The sequence below is a fragment of the Caretta caretta genome, chromosome 23 (assembly GCF_965140235.1).
Source record: "Caretta caretta isolate rCarCar2 chromosome 23, rCarCar1.hap1, whole genome shotgun sequence".
Taxonomy (NCBI): domain Eukaryota; kingdom Metazoa; phylum Chordata; order Testudines; family Cheloniidae; genus Caretta; species Caretta caretta.
Window position 1 is genome coordinate 14,044,681 of NC_134228.1, and position 23,246 is coordinate 14,067,926.

General features: G+C 62.3%; 1 protein-coding gene across 3 annotated transcripts; it reads right to left on the bottom strand.

The window, feature by feature from the left end:
• Nucleotides 1-925: 925 nt before the first annotated feature.
• CDK16 (cyclin dependent kinase 16) lies at nucleotides 926-22,008 on the bottom strand. 3 transcript variants are annotated; one of them, XM_048833435.2, is made up of 18 exons: nucleotides 21,784-22,008; nucleotides 15,314-15,441; nucleotides 13,832-13,957; nucleotides 13,010-13,143; nucleotides 12,652-12,777; nucleotides 12,356-12,412; nucleotides 11,867-11,981; nucleotides 10,665-10,759; nucleotides 10,528-10,590; nucleotides 10,329-10,452; nucleotides 9,946-10,066; nucleotides 9,221-9,318; nucleotides 8,137-8,242; nucleotides 7,895-7,937; nucleotides 7,645-7,735; nucleotides 6,302-6,379; nucleotides 5,575-5,624; nucleotides 926-5,275 (listed from the first exon to the last, which is right to left on the bottom strand). In XM_048833435.2, exons 2-17 carry the CDS (start codon nucleotides 15,429-15,431, stop codon nucleotides 5,587-5,589), a joined length of 1,533 nt encoding a protein of 510 aa, XP_048689392.1. In that variant the 5' UTR covers nucleotides 15,432-15,441; nucleotides 21,784-22,008; the 3' UTR covers nucleotides 926-5,275; nucleotides 5,575-5,586. The 3 variants fall into 3 exon arrangements, with proteins under 3 accessions (XP_048689392.1, XP_048689393.1, XP_048689394.1); XM_048833436.2 differs by lacking the exon at nucleotides 5,575-5,624; XM_048833437.2 differs by lacking the exons at nucleotides 5,575-5,624; nucleotides 13,832-13,957 and having other exon boundaries at nucleotides 21,784-22,006.
• Nucleotides 22,009-23,246: the final 1,238 nt, after the last annotated feature.

Genomic DNA, 23,246 nt, shown 5'->3' on the forward strand with positions numbered 1-23,246 from the left:
GGCCTCGAGTCCCGGCACCCCCCCTGCCGCCGCCATGGCCCGCGCCCCGCCCCCACCCGCCGGCCCGACCGGAAACAGGAAGCGGCGACGCTGGGGACCCTCCCCCTTCCCTGCGCCGTCACCGCCCCCTGAGGCCTCGCTCACCTGCTTCCGGCCGGCGCCATCTTGGGTGCGGCGCACGGGCAAGGGCCCAGGATCCGCCATCTTGGAAGCGGCTAAAAGGGAAGGGACCCTCGTAGCTTTTAATCCGCCATTTTGAGTGTGGCACCGCATGGTAAGGCCCAGTCGGCCATACTGAGTGTGATGCACCGCCACGTCGAGAGCGGCAGGCGGGAGCGGAGCACGCCTTCCCCAGAAAGCCGGAGCCCCCTGCACCGCCATCTTGGTGGTGGCAAAAGTCGCCGGCAGAGACGCCATGTTTGGTGTGGCATAAAACAGACCACATGGGTCACAGGTCTGGCGGGTTAAAGCGGGGTGGGGGGGCTCGGAGCCCGGACACCTGGGTTCTCTCCCCAGCTCTGGGAGGGGAGTGGGGTCTAGTGGTTAGAGCAGGGGGCTGGGAGCCGGCACTCCTGGGTTCTCTCTCTGGCTCTGGCAGAGGGGCGTGGGGTCTAGTGGTTAGAGCACGGGAGAAGGAGCCAGACACCTGGGTTCTATTCTGCCACCTGGGTTTTTAATAACTTCCAGCAAAGCACATAACCCATGGGCTCACAGGTGTGGGCCTGGGCCACAGGATATCAAGCTCGATGGGCCTATGGCTCTGATGGGGGGCCTGAGGAGCTACTGAGCTGCATGGGCCCGTGGGTCTGATCCCAAGGCAGGCGACCCACAGCTTGGATTCAGCAAGTGGGGGGTGGGTCCATAGTTAGGATCCACCATCCACTCCCCCCATCTGCAGGGTGAATGAAGACGCAGGACGCCTGGGTTCCATGGAGACTTTAATAATTTCCATACATTGAGTGCAGAACAGTCTCTCACCCCAGACAAAAAACGAGGGAGGCTCCGTCTCCCACGCAGCTCAGATACAGCCCTCCCCCCTCAAACATTGATATGTATAGGCAGGTTAACCCTTTGCCTGCTGAGCCAAACCCCCCTGTCACAGAGACTCCACCTCCATCTACAGGGCTGGGGAGGACACAGCTGGCAGGGGAGGGGGCTCTGTCCCTACTGAATCCACTCTGGACCACTGCAGGGCCCCCCAGGCATGGAAATCCAGTCCAGCGTCCCCCTTTCCATGCACAGATCTACTCTGGCAACCTCCTCCTCCCTGCCCAGGGATCCTCTGAGATCCCCTACTCTCCAAGATCCCTCTTTCCTCCACCTATATGGATCCATTATGGGATCACCTTCCTCTGCACACAGGGATCCAACTCTAGGATCCCTCCCTCCTCCCCACCAGGGATCTGGTCTTAGCCCTGCCCCCTCATCTCCAGTCCAGGATCCCACCCTCCTACTCATGAAGGGATCTGATGTGGGATTCCTCCTCCATGCAGGGTTCACAGCTGAGATCCCTCCCTCTTCTGTGCACAGGGATCCAGTTCCCCCCAGTAAAACCCACCACCTGCCAGGAATGGATCCCAGACCAAACCCACCCACTGACCCACCCCACTGGCACCGCCCCTACCACAGCATCTCGCTGACACTCCCCAGGCCCCAGTCCTGCCAGGTGCCCAGCAGAGAAAGAGAAAACAGACACCACCCCGCCCAGGGACTCTCACTTCGACACCTTCAGTCTTATGGGTCAGAGCAGGGGGGCAGAGGGGGGAACAGGGGAATGGGGGGGGACCATTGTGATCCACGAGGAGAGCTGGCTACATCTCAGCGCCGGCCGAGCCTTCCTCATGCAGCATTACGGGAGGCCGTTCCCCGCTGCCCCGCCCCAGAGGTGGCTGCAGCTCAGCTGGGGGGGGTATTGTCATTTTTATTACTATGGGTATGGCTCTTCCAAGGAAAGACATTCCATCCCACAAGCATTACATGCTGCATATAAAAAAGGCTAGATATGTACATATATACACACACACAATATAGAGAGAGATGGAGGGGGCGCACTGCCTGGGGGATATAGGGTCCGCCTTTAAACTGACACTCCCACAGCAGGGTTCCAACCCCCGGCCTTTACCCCTGAGTTAAAGGCTTGGCCCTTCCAACTGCAGTTGATCCTTCCTAGCCACTAGGGGGAGCCAGGAGCACACAGAGCCCTCTGGGCGGGACAGCCTGGCCGGGGTCCATCAAGGAGTACGGGGCAGGGGGCTGCAGGATGGAGCTGGAAGGGGATGCAGGATCCAATCCTGAGCAGTGCTGGACTAGAGCAGGGACAAGGAGGGATTTGCCTGAGTAACGAGTAAGGACAGAGTAGTAGCTGAGTAGTGTTTGATTAAGGACTGAGTATCCACAACTGAGCAGGTGCTGGAAAGGGACCGAGTAACATGTGAGTAAGGAAGGAGTAGCAAATCAACTAAGCCAAAGTAAGGGCTAGGTGTGGACCAAGTAACATTTGATTCAGGTCTGAGTAAGGATTTAATAACTTTTGAGTAAAAATAAGTAATATCTAAGGGTAAGACTGTCTAGGGACTGAGTAACATTTGAGAAACAATGGAGTAGTGTTTCAGTACGGACCAAGTAGTGTTTGAGTAAGGTGGTAGTAACATTTTAGTACGGTCAGATTACTCTGAGTAAGGACTAAACAACAACTAAATTGGGACTGTAAGGATGGAGTACTGTTTGGGGAAGGACCAAGTAACAGTTGCATTAGGGCTGTAACATCTAAGATAAGACTTATCGGGGCGGAGCAGCATTTGAGTAAAGACAGAGCAATATCTAGGCTAAGACTGAGAAGGGCTGGGTAGGGACTCACAGCTGAGTACCGGCAGGGTAACAGGAGTAGGGATGGAGTAAATCCAGAGCAGTGACTGAGTAACATGTCTGGCCAGAGTAACATTGGACTGAAGACTGGGTAAAAACTAAAACCAGATCAAGTAGGGGCTGGCCGTGTATCATACGAGTAAACGCCTAGGACTGGATGGGCTGCCCGGGCCAGTAGTTCCAGTCGCAGCTAGTGTTGCTACCCCGGGAGCTCAGGCGCATCCTGTCCTGAGTCAGCAAGAGCATCCCACTAGCCAGGGTGTCTGCCCCTCACTGCTGCTCCAGCCCCTCCTTGTCCTCCCCATGGATTTACGGAGAGACCGGGGGGCCCACCTCAGCCTGCCTGGTCTACAACACAGGTGGCCAGCGCTGGGCCCAGGCTCTGTCTGCGATGGAAATTCCTCATTTTCACGGCTGTGGTACCCTGGGGGTTCAGCGTCACCCTGGGAGCGGCCTGCATGCCCAGGTCAAAATTCTTCCTACTCCCCCTCGCTGTGGCCTAGTGAATTTCATTTCTGTTACTTCAGATCACCCCATGATACTCGGACCCCCTTCTGGATTTATGGAGTAAGGACCAAGTAATGTGTGAGCAACCAGCTCAGGACAGAGTAAAGCTCAAGTAAGGATGGAGTAATGTCTGAATAAAGACTGTCAGGTTTGAACAAGGACTGGAGTAACAGGTGAGTGGACCTCAGTAACCACAGAATAATGTTCGAGGGAAGGCAGAACAGGCCAAGTAACACCTGAGCATGGAATAAGCACTGAGTAGAGAGTAACAGTCGAGTAGGGGCTGAGTTAGGAGTGAGAGGATGTGGAGTAACACCTGAATAAGGACTAAGTACTGACTAAGGACGGGAGCAAGGACTGAGCAGAGAGTCTGGGAAGTGACTGAGGAGGGGCTGAGCCAGGAGCATCCTAGGGGCTGACTACAGCTTTTACTTGTGTAACAGCTGAGGAGGGAACCGAGTAAGATCTCAGGAGTGGTTGAGTGAGAGCTGAGTAACATTTGAATAGGAGCCAAATAAGGCACCAAGGGACTGTGTAAGATTTGACTAGGGGTTGAGTAGGGGCCAAGTAAGAGCTGAACAAGATGTGAGTAGGGGCCAAGTAACATTTGTGTAAGGACTGAATGAGGTTAAGTATCATCTGAGTAGGGGTAAAGTAAGGGCTGAGTAATATGGGAGTATACACAGTATTGTGTGAGTAGGACCTGAGTAAGGGACTGAGTAACATGGGAGTGGGGAAGAGTTACATGGGAGTTGGAGGAGAGTGTCATGAGAATAGGGGTAGAGTAACATGAGTGGGGCAGAGTAAGGGCTGAGCAACTTGAGAGTAGGAGCTGAGTAAGATGGAAGTAGGGTCAGAGTAAGGGCTGAGTAACATGGAAATAGGGACAGAGTAAGGGCCAAGTACTGTAGGAGTAAGGGCTGAGTAACACAGAAACAGGGCTAGACTAAGGACTGAGTAACATGGGAGTAGTAGCTGAGTAACAGGGGAATAGGGGCAGACTAAGGGCCAAGTACCAAAAGTAAGGACTGGGAGAAAGGTGCAGCTGGCCCCACGTGAGCCCTGAGTACTAAGTGGGGAAGGGGAGCTGGCAGCCGCCCCACTGAACTCACTGGCGTCAGCCAGTGTTCACCCCACATGCCGACCCAGCAGGACGTGGGGGCGGAGCTAAGCCCTGCAGGAAGGGGACATGCTGGGGTTTGGGGAGGGAAGGGGACTCCCCAGGGACACATCACTCGAATGCGGAGGGGTTGCAGACTGTCGGGCACCCCACACACACTGCTGCAAAGGGACCTACCACATCTGGGGTACACCCCCCCGCCCATTCACACGTCTGCAACAGCAGCCACCCCCCAGTCCCACCATATCTGGAAGACTTCTGTCCCCACAGCTCAGCGGGTGTTGGGTGGCAGGAGAGGAGGATTTAGGGTGGGGGCGAGTGACAGAATATAACCCCCTGGATTAACCCCCCCACCAGGCAACCTGGGGGGTACAGAAGGGGTTGTGGCCCCCTCCCCCACAGAGGGGGCAGAATCAAACATCTCCATGGAAACATAACTCCGGGGGGCTGCCCCCCCCATGCCCATCCCTCCCGGCGAGGGGGGGGGGCTATAGATTATTTCTCTATATTTATAATATTGCCTTGAAAAAATAAAACTTAAACAACATGGGGGGGGCATCTGCCGTCCAGCCGGCGCCACCCCCCCCAGAAGGGGATCGGGCCCCTCCAGCCCCAGGGCACGGCCTGAGTCCCATCCCCGAAGGCGGCGTCCAACCCAAAGGGGCAGAGTCCCAGCTGGGGGCGGGGGGGCGGGTTTACGTCAGGCCAGCCCCTGCCCCTCCCACGTCACTGTGGCTCGGCAGGGTCACAACAATAAGCTGGGCCGTCGGTTCTGCCCGTTCACTGTGGGGGGGAGCAAAAGGATTAAAGAGAGACAGTGGCCTCCCCACCGCTGCTGGGATTCCCCCCACACTGCCCCCCATCCACCCCCAGCCTATGCCCCCCATGCCGCCCATCCTGCTACAGCCAATACAGTGCCCGTGGGGCGGGTGTGTATTGGGGGTGATAAGGAGCAGGGTGCCCCATGTGCTCCCAGCTGGGGGAGGAGGTCCGGATGAGGAACCTTGAGGGGGGTGGCGGTGATGGGGGGCCATGCTGAGAGCTGGGGGGGCCATGGGAGGGGGGATGTGGGGGGGAAGTACCTGACCCGAAGGCTAAAATTCAGTGTCCACTACCCGGAAGGCGGCACCCCCTGCGGGAGAGGAGAGAGTGTTCACTGCGCAGCCGGGGCCTGGGGGAGCAGGGCCGGGGGGGGAGTCTTCACCCCCATCCTGAGCAGGAAGGGCCCTAGCAGGGCTGCGGCAGGTGGTCCCCTCTCCCCCCTGATGGGGGGTCCCAGCTGGGGGTAGGTCAGAGATGAATTAGCTGCCCCCCAGAACAGACCAGTGTCAGCAGTCAGGTGCTGGAGGGCACGTTAAGTCAGGGCAGGGGGGAAGAGGGCTTGGGGAGCATGTCTGTGTGGGCAGAGGGGTCAGCAGGGGGAGTTGTGGGCGGGGTCCCCCCTCAGTCAGACAGGAAGGGGCTGTGGGTGGGTCAGAGGGGTGTTGGGGAGGCTGCGGGGGGGGCCATGTCTCACCTGACTCGGGCAGGGAGGGCCTGTAGGTGGGTCAGGGGGCTGTGGGGGGGGATGTGGGGAGCCATGTCTCACCTTAGTCAGGCAAGGAGGGGCTGTGGGTGGGTTGGGGACTGCAGGGGAGGCTGGGGGGCCATGTCTCACCTGTGTTGGGCAGGGAGGGGCTGTGAGTGGGTCAGTGCGGGGCTGGGGGCCGCAGGGGGCCATGTCTCACCTGAATGGGGCAGGGAGGAGCTGCGGTTGGATCAGGGCATTGTTGGGGGGGCGACAGCGGGGGCTGGGGGGCCATGTCTCACCTGAGTCAGGCAGGGAAGCTGAGCGCAGCCCCGTCTCCTTCTGTAGCTGAATCTCCTTTAGTGCAAATATGGACGTGGCTGCGGAGACACGGAGAGGGGGCGGTGGCAGAGGGATCACAGGGGGCAGTTACAGCTCCCCACAGCCCTGCCCCCCACTCTGAATTCCCTCAGCTCCGCCCGAGTCTGTACACCCCCAAACCAGCCCCCACCCAACTCATAATGTTCCTCTTTGCCCATCTTAGCGCCACCCGACTCAGCCCCCCTGCCACCTCCAGCACCCCGACCTGCCCTGAGCCCCCCGGCCCTGCCCAACTCAGCCCCCGCCCTCCACCTCCAGCACCCCAACCTGCCCCAAGCCCCCCGGCCCCACCCGACTCAGCCCCCCCGCCACCTCCAGCACCCCGACCTGCCCTGAGCCCCCCGGCCCCGCCCAACTCAGCCCCCGCCCTCCACCTCCAGCACCCCAACCTGCCCCAAGCCCCCCGGCCCCACCCGACTCAGCCCCCCCGCCACCTCCAGCACCCCGACCTGCCACGAGCCCCCCGGCCCTGCCCCACTCAGCCCCCCTGCCACCTCCAGCACCCCAACCTGCCCCGAGCCCCCCGGCCCCACCCGACTCAGCCCCCCCGCCACCTCCAGCACCCCGACCTGCCCTGAGCCCCCCGGCCCCACCCGACTCAGCGCCACCTCCAGCACCCCAACCTGCCCTGAGCCCCCCGGCCCTGCCCAACTCAGCCCCCGCCCTCCACCTCCAGCACCCCAACCTGCCCCAAGCCCCCCGGCCCCGCCCAACTCAGCCCCCCTGCCACCTCCAGCACCCCGACCTGCCCCAAGCCCCCCGCCCCGCCCCACTCAGCCCCCGCCCTCCACCTCCAGCACCCCAACCTGCCCCAAGCCCCCCGGCCCTGCCCAACTCAGCCCCCGCCCTCCACCTCCAGCACCCCAACCTGCCCCAAGCCCCCCGGCCCCACCCGACTCAGCCCCCCCGCCACCTCCAGCACCCCGACCTGCCCCAAGCCCCCCGGCCCTGCCCCACTCAGCCCCCCTGCCACCTCCAGCACCCCAACCTGCCCCAAGCCCCCCGGCCCCTCCCCGACTCAGCACCACCTCCAGCACCCCGACCTGCCCCGAGCCCCCTGGCCCTGCCCCAAGCCCCCCGGCCCTGCCCCACTCAGCCCCCCTGCCATCTCCAGCACCCCGACCTGCCCCGAGCCCCCCGGCCCCGCCTGACTCAGCCCCCCCCTCCACCTCCGGCACCCCAACCTGCCCCGAGCCCCCCCCCCCGACTCAGCACAACCTCCAGCACCCCGACCTGCGCCAAGCCCCCCCCACGGATCACTCACTGTCCGGGAGCTTGGTGACGCGCTCGCCCAGGCAGTGGAAGAAGAGATGCCCCATGGCCTCGGCCGCTGACATCCGCTTCCGCCCCTCGAACTGCCGAGACATGCCCCCCCCGGGGGGGGGGGTGGTCAGAGGTCTGGACACGCCCCAGGGGGCAGACACACCAGCACCCCCGTCACCCCCAAATCCCCCACCCCCGATCCCACGCTACAAGCCAAGGTAACCCAGCCCCTCCGACCCCCCGTCTCTCACCTGCAGCAGTTTGCCCAGCAGGTCGGCTCCATCACTGTCCAGCCTACACGGGGCACATGGGAAATATCAGCCCAAAAGGAGACCCCATAAAACCACAGGGGGATTTACACACACACCCCCGCAGCCCACAGGGAGATCCTACCCCCCTGGTCCTCCCCCCACAGGCCCCAGGAGGATCCAGCCCCCCGGCCCTCCCCTCGCAGCCCCCGGGACTCCCCGCATGCAGCAGCCCCAGGGCTGACCTGGGCGCATGATTGAGCAGGGCCTCGGGCCGGTACTTGGGGTAGTTGTAGGATCGGAACTCCTCGTTGGACAGGATTCCCGGCCACGTCTCCTCATTGGGGGTCCCTGGGTGGAGGGCAGAGGGGATAGGGTGAGAATACGACAGGGCCCCGTGGAGCCCCCCGCCCACCCTCTGCAGCACAGCACCCCCTGCTGAGCCCCCCCACCCTCCCCTTGCAGCACGGTGATCCCTGCTGAGCCCCCGCCCACCTCCTGAAGTGAGGATGATGTGGGGATTTTCCCTTGTTATGTTGTGTGTGAGCCTCTGTGAGTTTTATTGTTTTGTATGAATACTGTGTGTGCCTCAGTTTCCCTGTGTGTTGCTCCAATGCCTAAGTGGTGGGAATAGGGGTGTGTGACTTTGGCCGAGACCCTTGGGGGGCAGGTGAGGTGGCTCCAGCTGCCTGCAGGTAGGCGATGGCCCATGCCCTTCGTAACCGGAGACCCAGGCGGGGGATGCAACCAGGTGACTCTTTGCCGGGAAGCGAGACAAAGACAAGGAGAAGCAATGGGGCTGTCTGAGGTGGGGTGCCTGGCAGCTGGGCAGTCTGCTTGGGGGGACTGGAAGAGGCGGGGAGTCCAGGGTGTCTGGCCCAGGACTCCCCAAGATGGACTTGGCTGAAAGTCTCTGATTTCTAGGTTAACAAGCTCCGTTCTACGCCGTGTTCCTGTCCTCTAATAAACCTTCTGTGTTCCCGGCTGGCTGACAGTCATAGCTGGCTGCAGAGTCGGGGGGCAGGAGCCTGACCCGGGGAGGAATCGCTGCAGGAAGCGCACGGGGACGCTGAATGCTCCGGGGTCAGCCCCAGGAAGGAGGAAGCTGGGGCAGCGTCTTGCCCGGGCGACAGTCTGCTCCGAGACAGGAGGTCCCCCAAAATCCTGTTCCAGAGCACAGCCCCCCATGACTCTGCAACACACGCGCCCCCCCGCCCGCAGCACGACACCCCCTGTAGCATGGCACCCTCCGACCATGCTCCCTGCAGCACAGCACCCCCCGAGCGCCCCAATAGCCCCCGCTGAGCCCCGCCGAGCGCCCCCTCTCACCAAGGATGCGGAAGATGAAGTGCAGTTGCTCCTCCACGGTGGAGCCGGGGAAGAGCGGGCGGCCCGTGGACATCTCGTAGAATATGCAGCCCACGCCCCTGGGGGAAGAGGCGCTGGGTTCAGGGCACCCAGAATTTGGTGGGGGGGGTCTCCCTGGCACAGCCCCCACCCAGTTCCCGTGGGTGCTCAGAGGCACGGCACCCCCACCCCAGCGCTACTGACAGCAAAACCACCTGGGCTGCAGGAGGGGACCTGCCCCCCACCAGGGCTGGCGTGGCCCCCCCCGGGCTGGTCTAAAGCACCAGAAGGGCGGGGGGGGGGGTGTCAGTGTCACTGAGCAGGCCCCACTGGACAGAGTGGGGTGGGGAGCTGGGGACTGCGTGGGGGATGGGGAGCTCCTGGGGGAGGGGGCAGCATTTCGGGTGTGGTATCCAAGGGGTCCCCACAAGGTTAGAGAGTGGGGGGGGGGGGAGGGAAGAAGAGGCCAGGCCCGGATAGGGGAGCTGGACTGGGAGCAGGAGGAGAGGAAGGTGGTCCTGAAAGGGGGGAGGGGCAGGAGGGGGAGCAGAAGGGGGCTGGGGACTGGTATGGGGTGGGAGGAGAAGCGGGGTTAGGGTGGGGTGGGTAGGAGGAGCAGGGGCAGGAGGGGAGCAGCAGGTGGGGCAGGAGGAGGGTCCCAGGCCAGGCAAGCGTGGCACCAGCCACCATGGCACCCCCTGGCTCACCACATGTCGATCTGCGTGGAGTACTCGGTGGAGCCCAGCAGGATGTCGGGGGGCCGGTACCAGAGCGTCACCACTTCGTTGGAGTACGTCTTGGTGGGGATGGACTTGGCCCGTGCCAGACCTGGCATAGAGAGAGTGGGCTGGCACTGGAGGGCTGGGGGCCAGTCAGGGGGGTCTGGGGGTTCAGGGGCTCGCAGAAATTGGCCAGCTTAAACTCACCACACTCGTTGCTGAGCAGGTTCGGGGGGGGGGGGGGGGGGGGGGCTAGGGGGCTCACCGAAGTCGGTCAGCTTGAGCTCGCCCCGCTCGCTGATGAGCAGGTTCTGGGGGGCGGGGTGGGGGTTTGAGGGTGGTTGGGGGTTCAGGGGGGCTCTGGGGCTCACCGAAGTCGGCCAGCTTGAGCTCGCCCCGCTCGTTGATGAGCAGGTTCTGGGGTTTGAGGTCGCGGTGCAGCACCTTCTGGCGGTGGCAGTACGCCAGGCCCCGCAGTAGCTGGAAGAGGAAGAGCTGGGGGGGACGGAGAGACGCCATCAGCCTGGCCCTGGTGGGCCCCAGGAGCCTCCCCGTCCTCCCCACACTTACCTTGACATTGTGCATGTTGATGAGGTTGCCGCAGTCGTCCAGGTACTGCTTCAGGTCCTTGTCCTGCAGGAGCAGGGCAGGGTTAATGCCGCTCGGACGCCGGGGTCCCCCCGAGCCGCCCCCAGCCCCCCACTCACCAGGTACTCGAAGACCAGGGTCAGCGACTTCTCCGTGTGGATGATGTCGTGCAGGGTGACAATGTTGGCGTGTTTCAGGTCCTTCAGCAGGGACACTGGGAGGTGGGGGGGGGGGGGAGGGGCAGGTCGAGTGAATCTCAGCCCCACAGCCCCCTAGCCTGCTCCCCCCGGCACCCCTAGCCTGCTCCCCCCGGCACCCCTAGCCTGCTCCCCAGCCTGCCACCCAGTATCTCCGGTTCACTCCCCGGCCCACCTCCTGGTTCCTGGTCCCTCCAGCCCGCCTAACAACCTGTCCCCCAGTATACGCAGCCTGCCCCCTAGAACACCCCCCAGCCTGTTCCCCCCGGTGTCCCCCAGCACCTCCGGCCCACCTCCCAGCCTGCCCCCCTGGCACCCCCACAGCCTACTCCCCCGACACCTGTGACGAAGTGGGACTGTTCTTAATGTTCTCTCTGAATATGGTGTGGGTTCCTCAGTTTCCCCTAGGCAGTTCTTAAGTATCTAGGTGGGGGGATAAGTGGGTGCGACTGTTGCAGAGCCCTAGAGGGCCAGTGTGATGGGATCTGCACAGAGAATGGCCGACACCCTGTCTCTTGATGGCCTGGGCCCCCCCTGCAAGGTGCCAACTGAGGGGGTTGGAGAACAAAGAGATTAGGTGGCCTCCTGGCCCGGGGAAAGAGGCAAAGGCCAGAGGAAGGGCTGGAGGGTTTCAGTTTTGGAGCTGGCTGTGGGGGGAAGAGAGGGAGGCCCAGACCCGGGGTCTGACTGCCCTGGCCCCAAGACGGACCTGACTGAGGGGTCCTGGTCTCTGTACCTACAAGCTCTGGTTTAGACCATGTTCCTGTCAGCTAATAAACCTTCTGTTTTCCCCACTGGCTGAGAGTCCCATCCGACTGTGGAGTTGGGGGGCAGGACCCTCTGGCTCCCCCAGGACCCCGCCCCATGCGGACTCGCTGCGGGAAGCACACAGTGAGGCAGGGGAGGCTGAATGCTCCGGAGTCAGCCCCAGGAAGGTGGAAGCTGCATAAGCTTTGTGCCCTGGGGACAGTAGCTCCAAGAGAGAAGGGTCCCCCCGAGTCTCGCCTGGCTTCGTAGGGAGCAGTTCCAGTGCATCGCCCCAGGGACTCCGTGACAGCACCCCCACAGCCTGTTCCCCTGCCTGCCCTCTGGCTTGTCCCCCAGCCCGCCCCTCGAGCAGGTACCTTCGCGGATTGCCGTGCAGGGCGCCCCCTCCTCGTGCTCCAGGCGGATTTCCTTCAGCGCCACCAGGTTGTCGGTCAGTTTGCTCTTGCCCTTGTAGACAGTGGCGTACGTCCCCTGTGGGGCAGTGAAGGGGGGGGGGGGGACAGAACTGGAGGTCACAGCTGGGGGGCCCCTCCTGCCCCATCCCCTAACCAGCCACTTGCCCTCCTTCCCTGGCCCATGGCCCCCAGTCCAGCCCCCTGATCTCTTCCCCCTCACCCCCCAGCCCTTCCCCCTCACCCCACAGTCCCATCCCCCTCACCCCACAGTCCCATCCCCCATCCTCTCCCCAGCCCCATGGCCCAGCTCCTGGCCCCTCCCGCCCCCAGTCACTTTCCCCCTCCCCTGCCAAATCTCATCCCCTGGCTCAGATCCGGGGTGGGGCGGCATTAGGGTCAGGATTCCTGAGACAGAACCCCACCCACCCACCCCCGGGGCCCAGCTCCCACCTCTCCCAGCTTGTCCAGCTTCACGTAGGTTTCCAGCTTCCCGAAGCCGATCTCCGACTGCAGGCAAGAGACCAGCCGTGAGACGCCTGCCGGGGAGGGCTGGCTCCCAGCAGGGGGGGAATGGGGGGGCCGTGGGGCAGGGGGCCAGCTGTGGGGCAGCCAGGGGGCACCGTAGAGCAGGCAGCCGGCGAGGGAACACTGGGGGTGGGGGACTGGGGGGCAGGATGGGGGCACCATGGGGCTGGCCGGGGGACACGCGGGGGGCACCGGAGGACATGCGGGGGGCGGGCTCTCACCAGCGAGACACGGCGCAGCCGCCGGCTGAGGGGCTGGTCGAACAAGGGGCTGTTCAGTGCCAGCTTCTCCAGGCAGCCCTCGGGCAGGCGGATGTCGGCCGGCAGCGAGAGCCGCTTGTTAATGTCCTGGGGGGTGCAGGGATGGGGGTCACGGGCACAATCAGCGACCACCCCCCCCGCCCTGCGGTCGGTGACCCCCTGCGACCTCTTCCCTCCACAGCCCTCATCCTCCCCCCGCATATCACCTCCACCCACCCCTGGATCCCTGACCCCCTCTCCCCACCATCCCCCCAACCCTCCTGCCACCCTCCCCCAGGATCTCGCCCCAGTCCCCTCGGAGCCCGGCCGCCCCCCCCACCTCAGAGGAGATCTTGCGGGCCGAGCTGTGGCGCATGCGGACCCGCACGGGGGACTGGACCTCGTCGGACGAGGTGCCGGACGCCTGGTCGCTCTCCCCGTCGGAGCCCATCTTCACGTCCTCCTGCACCATCTCTGGGGGCGGGCGGGAGGCAGAGCAGAGGGGGAGTTACCGGGACGACGGAGACCTCCAGCCGGCCCCCCCACAGCTCCCCCTGCCAGAGACCCCCCAACTGGCCCCCCCCACAGAACCCCCTGCCAGAGACCCCACAGCGCCCCCTGCTGGAGACACTGCACTGCCAGCACCCCAGCCAGCATCAACACACACAGCACTCCCCCCGCCAGCCCTCGCCACAGCGCCCCCTGCTGGAGGCCCCCACCTCCCCCAACACTGCCAGGCAGCCAGAGGCAGCAAACCCAGGCGGGCTCAGCGTGCAGTGGCCAGCACACCCTGAAAGCGTCTGGAACTCTGAGAGCGACCCCCCAGGGCTCCCCCGCCGCTCACCCGCTGCCCCCGCGTCCTGCCAGCCCGGCTCAGCTGCCCACATAATAAAACATAAACCACAGCCACTGAAAGGGGGAGGGGCTGGTTACCCTCCCACTCCGTCAGCACTACAGCTCACGAGTTCCCCCCGCTCTGACCACTAGACCCCACTGCCCACCCAGAGACAGGGAGAGAACCCAGGAGTCCTGGCTCACAGCCCCCTCCACACTCTAACTCACTAGCCCCCATTCCTCTTTCCGAGCGGTGATCGGCTCCACAGAAGGGGAGCTGACTGGCTCAGGGGGCTCCCTGGGGTCTGCGCTGCCCCTCCATAGTCACCTAGTCGGCTGGCACGGGCGAGGTGGGCGCTCAGGCTGCGGGTCACGCCCGGGCGCGGCCGGCGCTGCAGGAAGGAATAGACGCTGCGCGAGGCGCCCCAGGGACGCCCGCTCTTCCCCGCCAGGCCTGGGGGGCACGAGACATGGGGCGCAGGGGAGCCCAGCCCACAAGAAGAGAAAGATTGGGGGAGGGGGGCAGTCACAGAGCCAGGGGAGAGGATGTGGGGGTTGGGTTGGGGGACCATATAGAGAGGGGAGTAGATGGGGGGGCGGCACAGCTCAGGGGGGTGGGAGGATAGGGGGAGGGGATCAAACAACCAGAGAAGGTGGGGGGGTAGATGTGGGGGAATCATGCAGCCCAGAGGAGGGGGGGGCAGATGCGGGGGGTTACAGAGCCAGAGGGAAAGGGGTGCGTGGGGGGTCCAGGTCACAGAGGTCACACAGCCGGAAGGGAGGAGGACAGGGCAGGTGGGGGGGCAGAAATTAAACACAGACAAAAAAGAAAAGAAAAAGAAAATGAAGAAACAAAAATACAACAGAACAGAAACAAAATCCGGGAGAGACCAGCCGGGGGGGACGTACCCGTGGGGGAGCCATGGACACCCCCACACATCAAGCCAGAGCACTGGGGTCCAACCATCCCCATTCCTGAACTCAGCCCCCATCCTAATCCCGACCTCCCAATTAACCCTTCAAAGCATCAGTAATGCCCCCAGCATCCTGGCTCCCAGCCCGCCCTGCTCTAACCAACAGACCCCACTCCCCTCCCAGAGCCAGGGAGAGAACTGAGGAGTCCGGGCCCACAGCCCTGCCCAACCTGGCTCAAACACCCCCATTTGGGGCTTTGGTCAGGTCCAATGGATGTGAGACCCGACTGTCACACCCCTACAGCAAAAGTGGGATGGTATATTCCACCTGGCCATTGGCCACCTCTATGGAGCCCACCCAATCGCTGCCTAGGCTGGTTCCCAATTGGGCCACCAGCAATGGAGAGGGTGGGGTGAGGAGGGAAGAGGAGGCAGCCTTTAAAGGGACGGCCATGCCCAGAGACCACCACATAGGCACAGCCAGGGAGGTCTTAAAGGGGCAGCCACATCCCCGGACCTTTTAGGAGTCCATCACACCAAGGGACGTCTTAAAAGGGCCATAACACCCACAGGGAATGTTAAAAAGACAACCATGCTCAAGTAACACCTTAAAGGGGCGGTTATGCCTGCAGAAAGCCTTAAAGGGGTGGCCTTGTGCACAGACCCCTTTAAGGCACCGTCTTGTAAGTGGAACACCTTAAAGGGGCGGTTAATGCCTCCAGGCCCCTCAAATGTCTTAAAGGTGCTCTCACAGCAAGAGCCAGCTTAAAGGGAAGGTCTCAGTCCGGATCTCGTCCACACCCAGCACAGAAAGGTCTCATGGCAAGGCACCGGAGTGGGCGGAGCTGCCCCGGGCACCAGGATCCGCAGCGGGCCCGGCTGGGGGAGGGGCTCACCGGTGTCACTGCTGTTGTTCTCCTCGATGTTGATCTGCTCATTGAGGTTCTTCTCGGCCGTCCGGCTCCCCCGCAAGGTCATTGAGAGCTGCCTCTTGATCTTCTTCATCCGATCCATGGTGGGGCCGCTGCACAGAGGGGAAAGGACACCACAGCCTGAAACACCAGATCAGGTACACAAGGAGGGTTGCCCTGGTTCTGGGATGCAGTCACCTCTGGGGCAGGGCAGCTGGGGAACAGCCACACATAACGCTGCACAGGGAGGGCTGCCCTGGTGCTGAGATGCAGCCACTTCTGTGGCGGGGCAGCTGGGGAAAAACTCTAGAGGAAAGAGTCTAAGGAAATGTACTAACCATGAGCCCCCTACCCTGCTCTCCGGCTAAGGGCCATGCCAAGCAGAGGTCGGTCGGGGCCGGGGCTATGCACGGAGTCGATGCTCCCACCCCAGCATGTGTCTCACGTTACACCCCGGGAATGGACAACCCGGATGGATTAGTCACCCGGCAGCATGGCTATCCAGCCAGTGCTCCCCACATCAAACCCAGGGGTCAGCTGGTCTGATGCCCCCTCACATCAGACCCATGGGACAGCCAGTGACCCCCCAGATCAGACCCCACAGGTCAACCAGCCAGTGCCCCCCGAATCAGCCCTACAGGCGAGCCAGCATGGTGCCCCCCCCCCGCCCGGTATCAGACTCATGGACCATAGGGAACACCTGGGGGTGGGGTTGGACCCATATGTCTCCCACAAAGGGTCAGCTGCAGGGGGACTTGGGGTGGGGCCCTCACCAGGAAAGGGGCACAGTAGCTGATGGGTGGAAGGACTGAAATGCTGCCCCATTAACTCTGAAGACTAGCGATGGCTCACAGGCCATTTGATGTTACTATGGCGATGTCTGAACAGCTGACTCTGGGAGGAGCTTGGGGCATGTGGGAGGAGCCAAGGTTAGTGTGAGAGGCTTGGGATTCTGGAAGGAGCCTCTGGCAGGGGGTCAGCTCCAGGAGGGTTACTGACAGCACAGAAGGGGTCCCAGGATGATCCCAGCAGTTGGATGGTCCCACGGTGATGGTGAATTAGCAAAGTGTACTTGCTGCCATCAGTAGGCTCCAGGAGTAACGCCCAGCTGTGACACCGGAGGCAGTTCACATCCCTCCAATTGGTTGGGGGCTGGAGAAATACCCACAGTCTCCAACTGCTGCTCCACTGTCAGTACATGGGGGAAGGATCCGCCACGGTTGAGGGCAACAGTGGGTGAAAGTACAGAGAAGCACAGGATGGCAATAGCCAAGCATGGGGCTTGGCAGGGGGCTGTGGGGTGGGGGACTGGGCAGGGGCACTCTCCCCTGGCAGGCAAGACCGGGCGCTGGGGGGGTGCTGCAGCGAGCAGGGCAGGAGGCACTCCCCCCGGCAGTCATGGCTGGACTCTGGGGGACACCATGCTGTGGGGCAGGGGGCTCAGGAGGAGGTGCTGTCCCCGGGCAGTAGGGCCGGGCACTAGGGGCACCGTGCTGTGGGCAGGGGGCTCAGCAAGGGGCGCTCTCCCCTGGAAGGCGGGGCCGTGCTGCAGGGAGCTGGGCCGGGACTCAGCAGGGGGCATTCTCCCCCAGCTGCCAGCGCTGGCCCCACTGGGGGGTGACTCAGGCCGCCTGCTTCCCCTTCCTTCACCATATGGAGGTATCCGCAGAATCCTTTTGGCTTGAGCCACCTGCTGGGGCCAGGGCACAAATCCAGCCCCATGCAGCCTTGCCCCCCAGCACACAGGGCACCTACCGCACAGGCTTATGCCAGGCCAACCCCAGCCCAGGGCTACTGAAGCACCTGGCAGCTCACCTGTCCTGGCAGGGAGTGGGGTCTATGGTTAGAGAGGGGGCTGGGTTCTCTCCCTGGCTCTAGCAGGGGAGTGGGGGCTAGTGGTTAGAGCAGGTGGGGGCTGGGAGCCAGGACTCCTGGGTTCTCTCCCTGGCTTTGGGAGGGGAGTAGGCTCCAGTGGCTTTGCACCATCTACCCATCACTGCCCTTTTGTGGGGGACTTTGAGGGGGACCTGAGCAAGCAGCAGCCCCTTCCCCTCACTCCCTGTCCCCTCTAGGTGCTCCCAGCTGGCACAGGTGAGGAGATAGCTCCACATACACCCTCCCTCCATGGCTCTGGATGCCCACAGGGGTCCTGTGAGCAGAGCCGGGTGCAGGCTCAGCCCCGGATACGGGCAGGGGAAATGCCAGAGCCCGGCTCAGGTCCCCCCGACCTTATTCTTATCCCAGACCCACCTTGGCCACCAAGCCCCAGCTCTGGGACTCCCAGGAGCAGGGGGGCACCAGCAACAAGCCACCTCCATCACCCAGAAAGGACTCGAGGGGGCGGCAAGGCCAGGGGGAGGGGAGTTTGACTGAGCTGGCTTCCCCCGCAGCCCTGCTGGTGCCCCTCACTCCCGCCCCGCACCCCCTGCTAGCCCACCCCTGGCTCCCTCCACACACACACATCCAGTGCCCCTCACTTCCACCCTGCACCCCCTGCTAGCCCACCCCTGGCTCCCTCCAGCTCCCCACCCAGTGCCCCTCACTCCCACCCCGCACCCCCTGCTAGCCTACTCCTGGGCTCCCCTCACTCCCACCCCTGCAGTGCCCCTCCACACACACCCTGCTAGCCCAGCCCTGGGCTCCCCCTCCCAGCTGTCCTGGGGGGCACATCCGGTGGGTCAATGGTCCAATCCAAGGAGCACCTGTCTCCACAATTACCCCCCCCCGCCCCAGTGGCCAGGAGCACCCCCCCACCCCAGCAGTAAAAGGCCAGAGATGCGGGGCGCATGGATCCTACCGGTCAGCCAGAGGGAGGAGGCCCAGGTCTCGAAGCCGCAGCTACAGACACCGTGGGGGGGTGAAGCTGGGGGGCTGCCTGGGGAGCGACTCACTGAGCTATTAATACCTCCTGGGACCAACTGACCTACCGTGGGGGGCGGAGCCCGGGGCAGCAGCCCAGGGACTGGGGGGAGGTAGACCTGCCCTTTCAGAAGAGGGAGGGGCCATGCAGGGAGACAGCTGCCCCCCAGACAACCCAGCACCATGCCCTGGACCAGCCCCCGGGAGCCTCATGCCTCCAACCCCCCCATTCCCACCACCCCAAACCCCCCATCCACGCCCATTCAGGGCCCCAGACCTCTGAACCCTCCAAGACCCCCAGCCCCCATCCATCTGACCCCTCAGCCCCATCCCCCGAAAGATACCAAATCCATCCCCTAGACACTGCCCCCCCCCCAGATACCCCTGGACCTGACCTCCATCCCGAGAGCCCCATCTCCTGAGCCAACCTCCCCACAAAGATCTTCCCCCACCCCCTCACACCCGCTTCCTTCAGCCCATGGACCCAGCCCGACAGCCTCCCCCCCCCCCCCCAGCAAAAAAACAACCAACACTAAGATCCCCTGGTTCAGACCCTGCCCCCAGACCTCACCCAGTCCTCAGCCATAAACCCTCCCCCCGCATCCTACCTTTTCTCCAGCCACAGAGCCCCTTCCCCTCCCCAGCACCACATGGGCACTGGAGCCAGGGTAGTGCCCCGCTCCCCGCAGCATTGGGGGGGCAGGCAGCCAGGACTCCTGGGTTCTCTCCCCAGCTCTGGGGGGGAGGGGGAGTGGGGTCAAGTGGTTGGGGGGAAGGGGGGAGAGCCAGGACTCTGGGGCTCCGTTCCCAGCAGCTGGCACCAGGTCACACTCCCCCCGAGCTCTCTGCCGGAGAGAGGCGGCCCCAGGGACGAAGGCCAGGACACCAGGCATCCAGTCCGTCTGAGGCGAATGCCGAGGGTCAGACAGGGCGTGGGGGGGGCGCTACCAGCACCAGCCAACCGGGTCTGATTGGGGGCGGTAAGCAGCCTGGACAGGCTCTCAACTCCCCGAGTCAGCCATGCCACAGCCAGCCCTTCCAAGGGGCAAGGACGGGGTGCGACAGGAGCCCCCCCAACTCCCAGACTGATCTGCTTGGAAGGGTCAATCTGCCAGGCCGCTGCCCCCCACCCCAAGACACCAGCCAAGCAGGAGGCCCCGGATCCGCCTGCCCGCCCACCCAGGGGACCCTGGGGTAGGGCGAGGGGGCCCCGGATCTAGCCCCCTCTCAGACACTCCCAGCCTGTGCAGTGAGCATGAACCGTGGGACAACAGCCCCGCACTGCAGCCCCCAACTGTGCCCCTCCCACTGCCCCCCAACGCACCCAGTCCCACATGGTGGGACCCTATCCAAGGAGCATCAGCTACCACAGGCCCACAAGCCAGCCTGGGTCATGTCCCGCCCCAGCCAGAGCCAGCCCCCCACAGCTTGATATAGACCCCTTGATCAGCGCCCCCCCCCCCACCACCACCACCACACACACACAGCCCGATCCAGTCCCACAATCAGCTCCCTCCCCCACACACACAGCCCAATCCAGCCCCCCCCCCAGCTCAGCCCCCACACTCAAAATAACCGCATGACTTAGATTTAACTCAGGCTGGGGCCTTTGCAGTGAACTAATCCCATCTGGGGGGGACCCCAGATGCCAAACCCCCACTTATTCCCAGGGGTCAGGCGTACACAAATCCAGCCTTGTCCATCTCCCCCCAGCACATGGGAGAGGGGGGTAAAGACGCCCCCCCTTGCTATCATCCCCCAGGATTCCTGCATTCACTCACTGAAGGGAAAAAGCCAGGAATCCCCCTCCCCACTACCAAGATCCACCCCAGACATGGGGGTGGGAATGTCCACCCACCCACACACACCCTCACTGCAGCGACCAACCCCGCACATCCCTCCCCGCCCCCCACACAGGGGGAGCGACCCCTCCGCCTGTCCCAACACATGCGGGAGTGGGAGCAATTCCCCCCCCCCCTTTCCCCAGATTTAGCCTGACTGCACAGGGATCTGGTGAGTGGAGAGATCCCAGGGATCTCCCAAAATGGATTCCAGCAACCCGTCTCTCACTCTGCCCTCGCCATGCTGGGGGAAGACACAACACGCCACTCCCCAAATGTCCTGGATTTATTCCAGACACCCGATCCCCTTCCCACTGTATCCCCTGGGTAGATGACTGGTGTGAATTCCCCCAATGAGCCGGAAGCGAGTGCAGAGGGATCCATTGATGTGGCTAGATCTGTAGTGAGAGGTCATAGTGGATCACAACTGCGGGAGCTCCCCAGACCAGCTAGAGAACATGGTGGGGGCTCACCCCAGATTATTCTCCTTCTGCAGAGACCAGAGCTAGATCTCCGAGGCAAAGAGCCTCAGTAGATCCCTTCTGGGACAGAACCAGTGAGAGGGGAGCAGAGCGAAAGATACCCAGAGTGACAACCCAGACTAGATCCCCCCGACACCAACAAAACAGGACGCGCAGATCCCAGAAGTGAGAGTAGATGCCCAAACACTGAATAATGGGGAGAGGGATACAGTAGGTGTAGCAACAGTCCCAGGCAATCAGGGCAAAATAGATTGCCAGCCTAATAGAGTGATCTAGTGAGGGCCGACTCCCAGGGAATGTCACACGGGATCTGGGACCTGGGGGTCCGAGTGGTTTCCCAGCCCAAAAGAAGTGCGTAGATCTCCACAAGGTGACAGGGGATTTAAGAATGTGAGGATCCCTGCAAGAGTTAGCAGGAGGGGTAGATCCTTGCAGGGAGGTCAGGGTAGATCCCTGGGGGTCACAGAAGGATCCCTAGGCCAAGGCATAGAAGAACAGAGGAATCCAGTGTGGGTAGATCCCAATACCAGAACATAGATTCCGGAATGGCAAAAGTCACCATGGTTCCCCCAGTCCATTAAGGGCTGGGATCTGAGTGATACAGTATGAGTATATCCCATGAAAATAACGACAGGTAGATCCCAGATGTTGCAGCAGATCCCCCAGCCAATGGGAAAGCAGAAGATTAATCGCTTTTAGGTGCACTTCATTAAGTGGATCACATAGGACAGCAAAGGTGGGTAGATCCTAGGGTCAGAGATCACAGGGGCTACCAAGTCTGGTAGAGAATCCCATGTGAGTGGATCCCATAAGGTCAGAAATCATTACAGACCCCTAATGAATGGGGAAGGTGCAGAGGGGGATCCAGTGCATGCCGATCTGGTGTAGCTCGGTGGGTAGATCCCATGGGTCACAGTTGATCCACCCCAGTCCCAGAGGAGGGAGAGAAATTCAGTGTGAGTTGACCCCATGGGACCAAGAGGGTGGATCCCGGGCACCCAGTGGACCCCAGCCCGATGGGACAGAAGATCCGTGGGATAAAGGGGGTGCCGATCCCATGGGACCAAGTGGCTGGATCCCAGCCCGATGGGACAGAAGATCCAGGGGGTGCCGATCCCATGGGACCAAGTGGGTGGATCCCGGGCACCCAGTGGATCCCATCCCAGCGGGACAGAAGATCCGTGGGATCCAGCGGGTGCCGACCCCGTCGGGCTGCGGCGGGTGCCCGGGTCCCAGTGGATCGCCAGGCCCCGCCCCACGGGGTGTCTCTTACCCTGGCTGCCGCTGCAGGGGGCTCAGCGCTGCTGCTGCGGGTCCCAGTAATCCTCAGCCATGGCCGCCGGCTCGGCCGCCCGGGGCTCGGCTCCCCTCAGCCGCCCATGGTCCCCCAGAGCCCGGCGAGAAAGGGGATCCGGGGGGGGGGGGGGTGCGCACAAGTCTCCTCCCAGCGAGCGGCGCCTCCCCCTCCGTCTAGGCCACCTCCCACCCTGCGACTGGCTCGTGCCGGCCCCCGGCCCGGCCTTCCCCCTTCCCTGCGGGACGTACCACGCCGCGCACCACGGGAGGGCCACACGCAGGGAGCACTCAGGGGCAGGCCGAGCCCATCCCCGACGGTGGGAGAATTAGGGATTCGCAACCCCCATACCCCTAGGGGCTGGTGTTAAACTAAGAGGGCAAAAAAGGTGGAAGAAGGCAATCACCCCCCCTCTTTTTATTTGGTACAGTCTCAACTGGAACGGCCCGGGAGGGCGCTACCATTACTGAGAGGGAGGACCGCCCTGAAAGCGAAGCTCTAATCCCCCTGCTTTACGGGACCCGCGGGGAGAGATCAATAATATATGAAGGGATATTATGACGCATTAATTAAATAAGCAGTCTGATGAAGGGAGCCCAGTAGCCAATCGATACTAACCCCCCCGTTTTTAGAATGGTACTTTCTCAACCGTCTTCTGTTTCCTCAATGGAAAGGTCCCCAACGGCCTTCTCCTCCCATGGGGGCTGTACCATTATAACCAGCAGCGGGGGGAGGCAATGACAGGCTTTTTCTACCTGGCAGCCAAACAGAGCCACAGTTTCATTCTCTATGTGCATCTCTAGCCTATTGAAGCACAAAGAGGAATATGGAAAGCGGGATAAGCCCTGTACTGGCCGGCTCTATTCCTCCCCACAATCCAGAGTGAGCTCGCCCGACCTCTTCTCTCGTAGCTGAGAGGATGGGCGATACCATTCAAAATAAGGGTGTCCACTTATATAATGGGACTGGGCCATAGAAACAAAGGGAATTTAAACCAGGATGTGTAACTCAATTAACCACAAGATTTAATTACAGGTCTGAGAGATGGGGAATTAAAAGGGCTGAGGAGCAGGGAGTCTCCATTCTCCCCTCCTACTCAGGGAAGATAATGGTTTGACCCATTGAGAGGGGCTGGAGCGGTTGGGCGCTACCACAGAGCAAAGCGGGAGGGGGATATTTATATATCTGGACTCCAACATTTATAAACTATAAAAGAAACCAATGTATAACTTTTTCAGAACCCTATTTAAATATTAGCACTTGAACAAAGGGGTTTGGGTGAGAGGGGGCGTAATACATGGTCACACATAGAGGTTGATAATGGTTTAATCCGCAGACAGTACTGCACAACCGTTGGCCGCTACCATAAATAAAAACGAGGGGAGCAGATTAGAAAATAGGCTTCTACCAAAATAAACAGAGTAAGAGTGGCTCAGACGGGA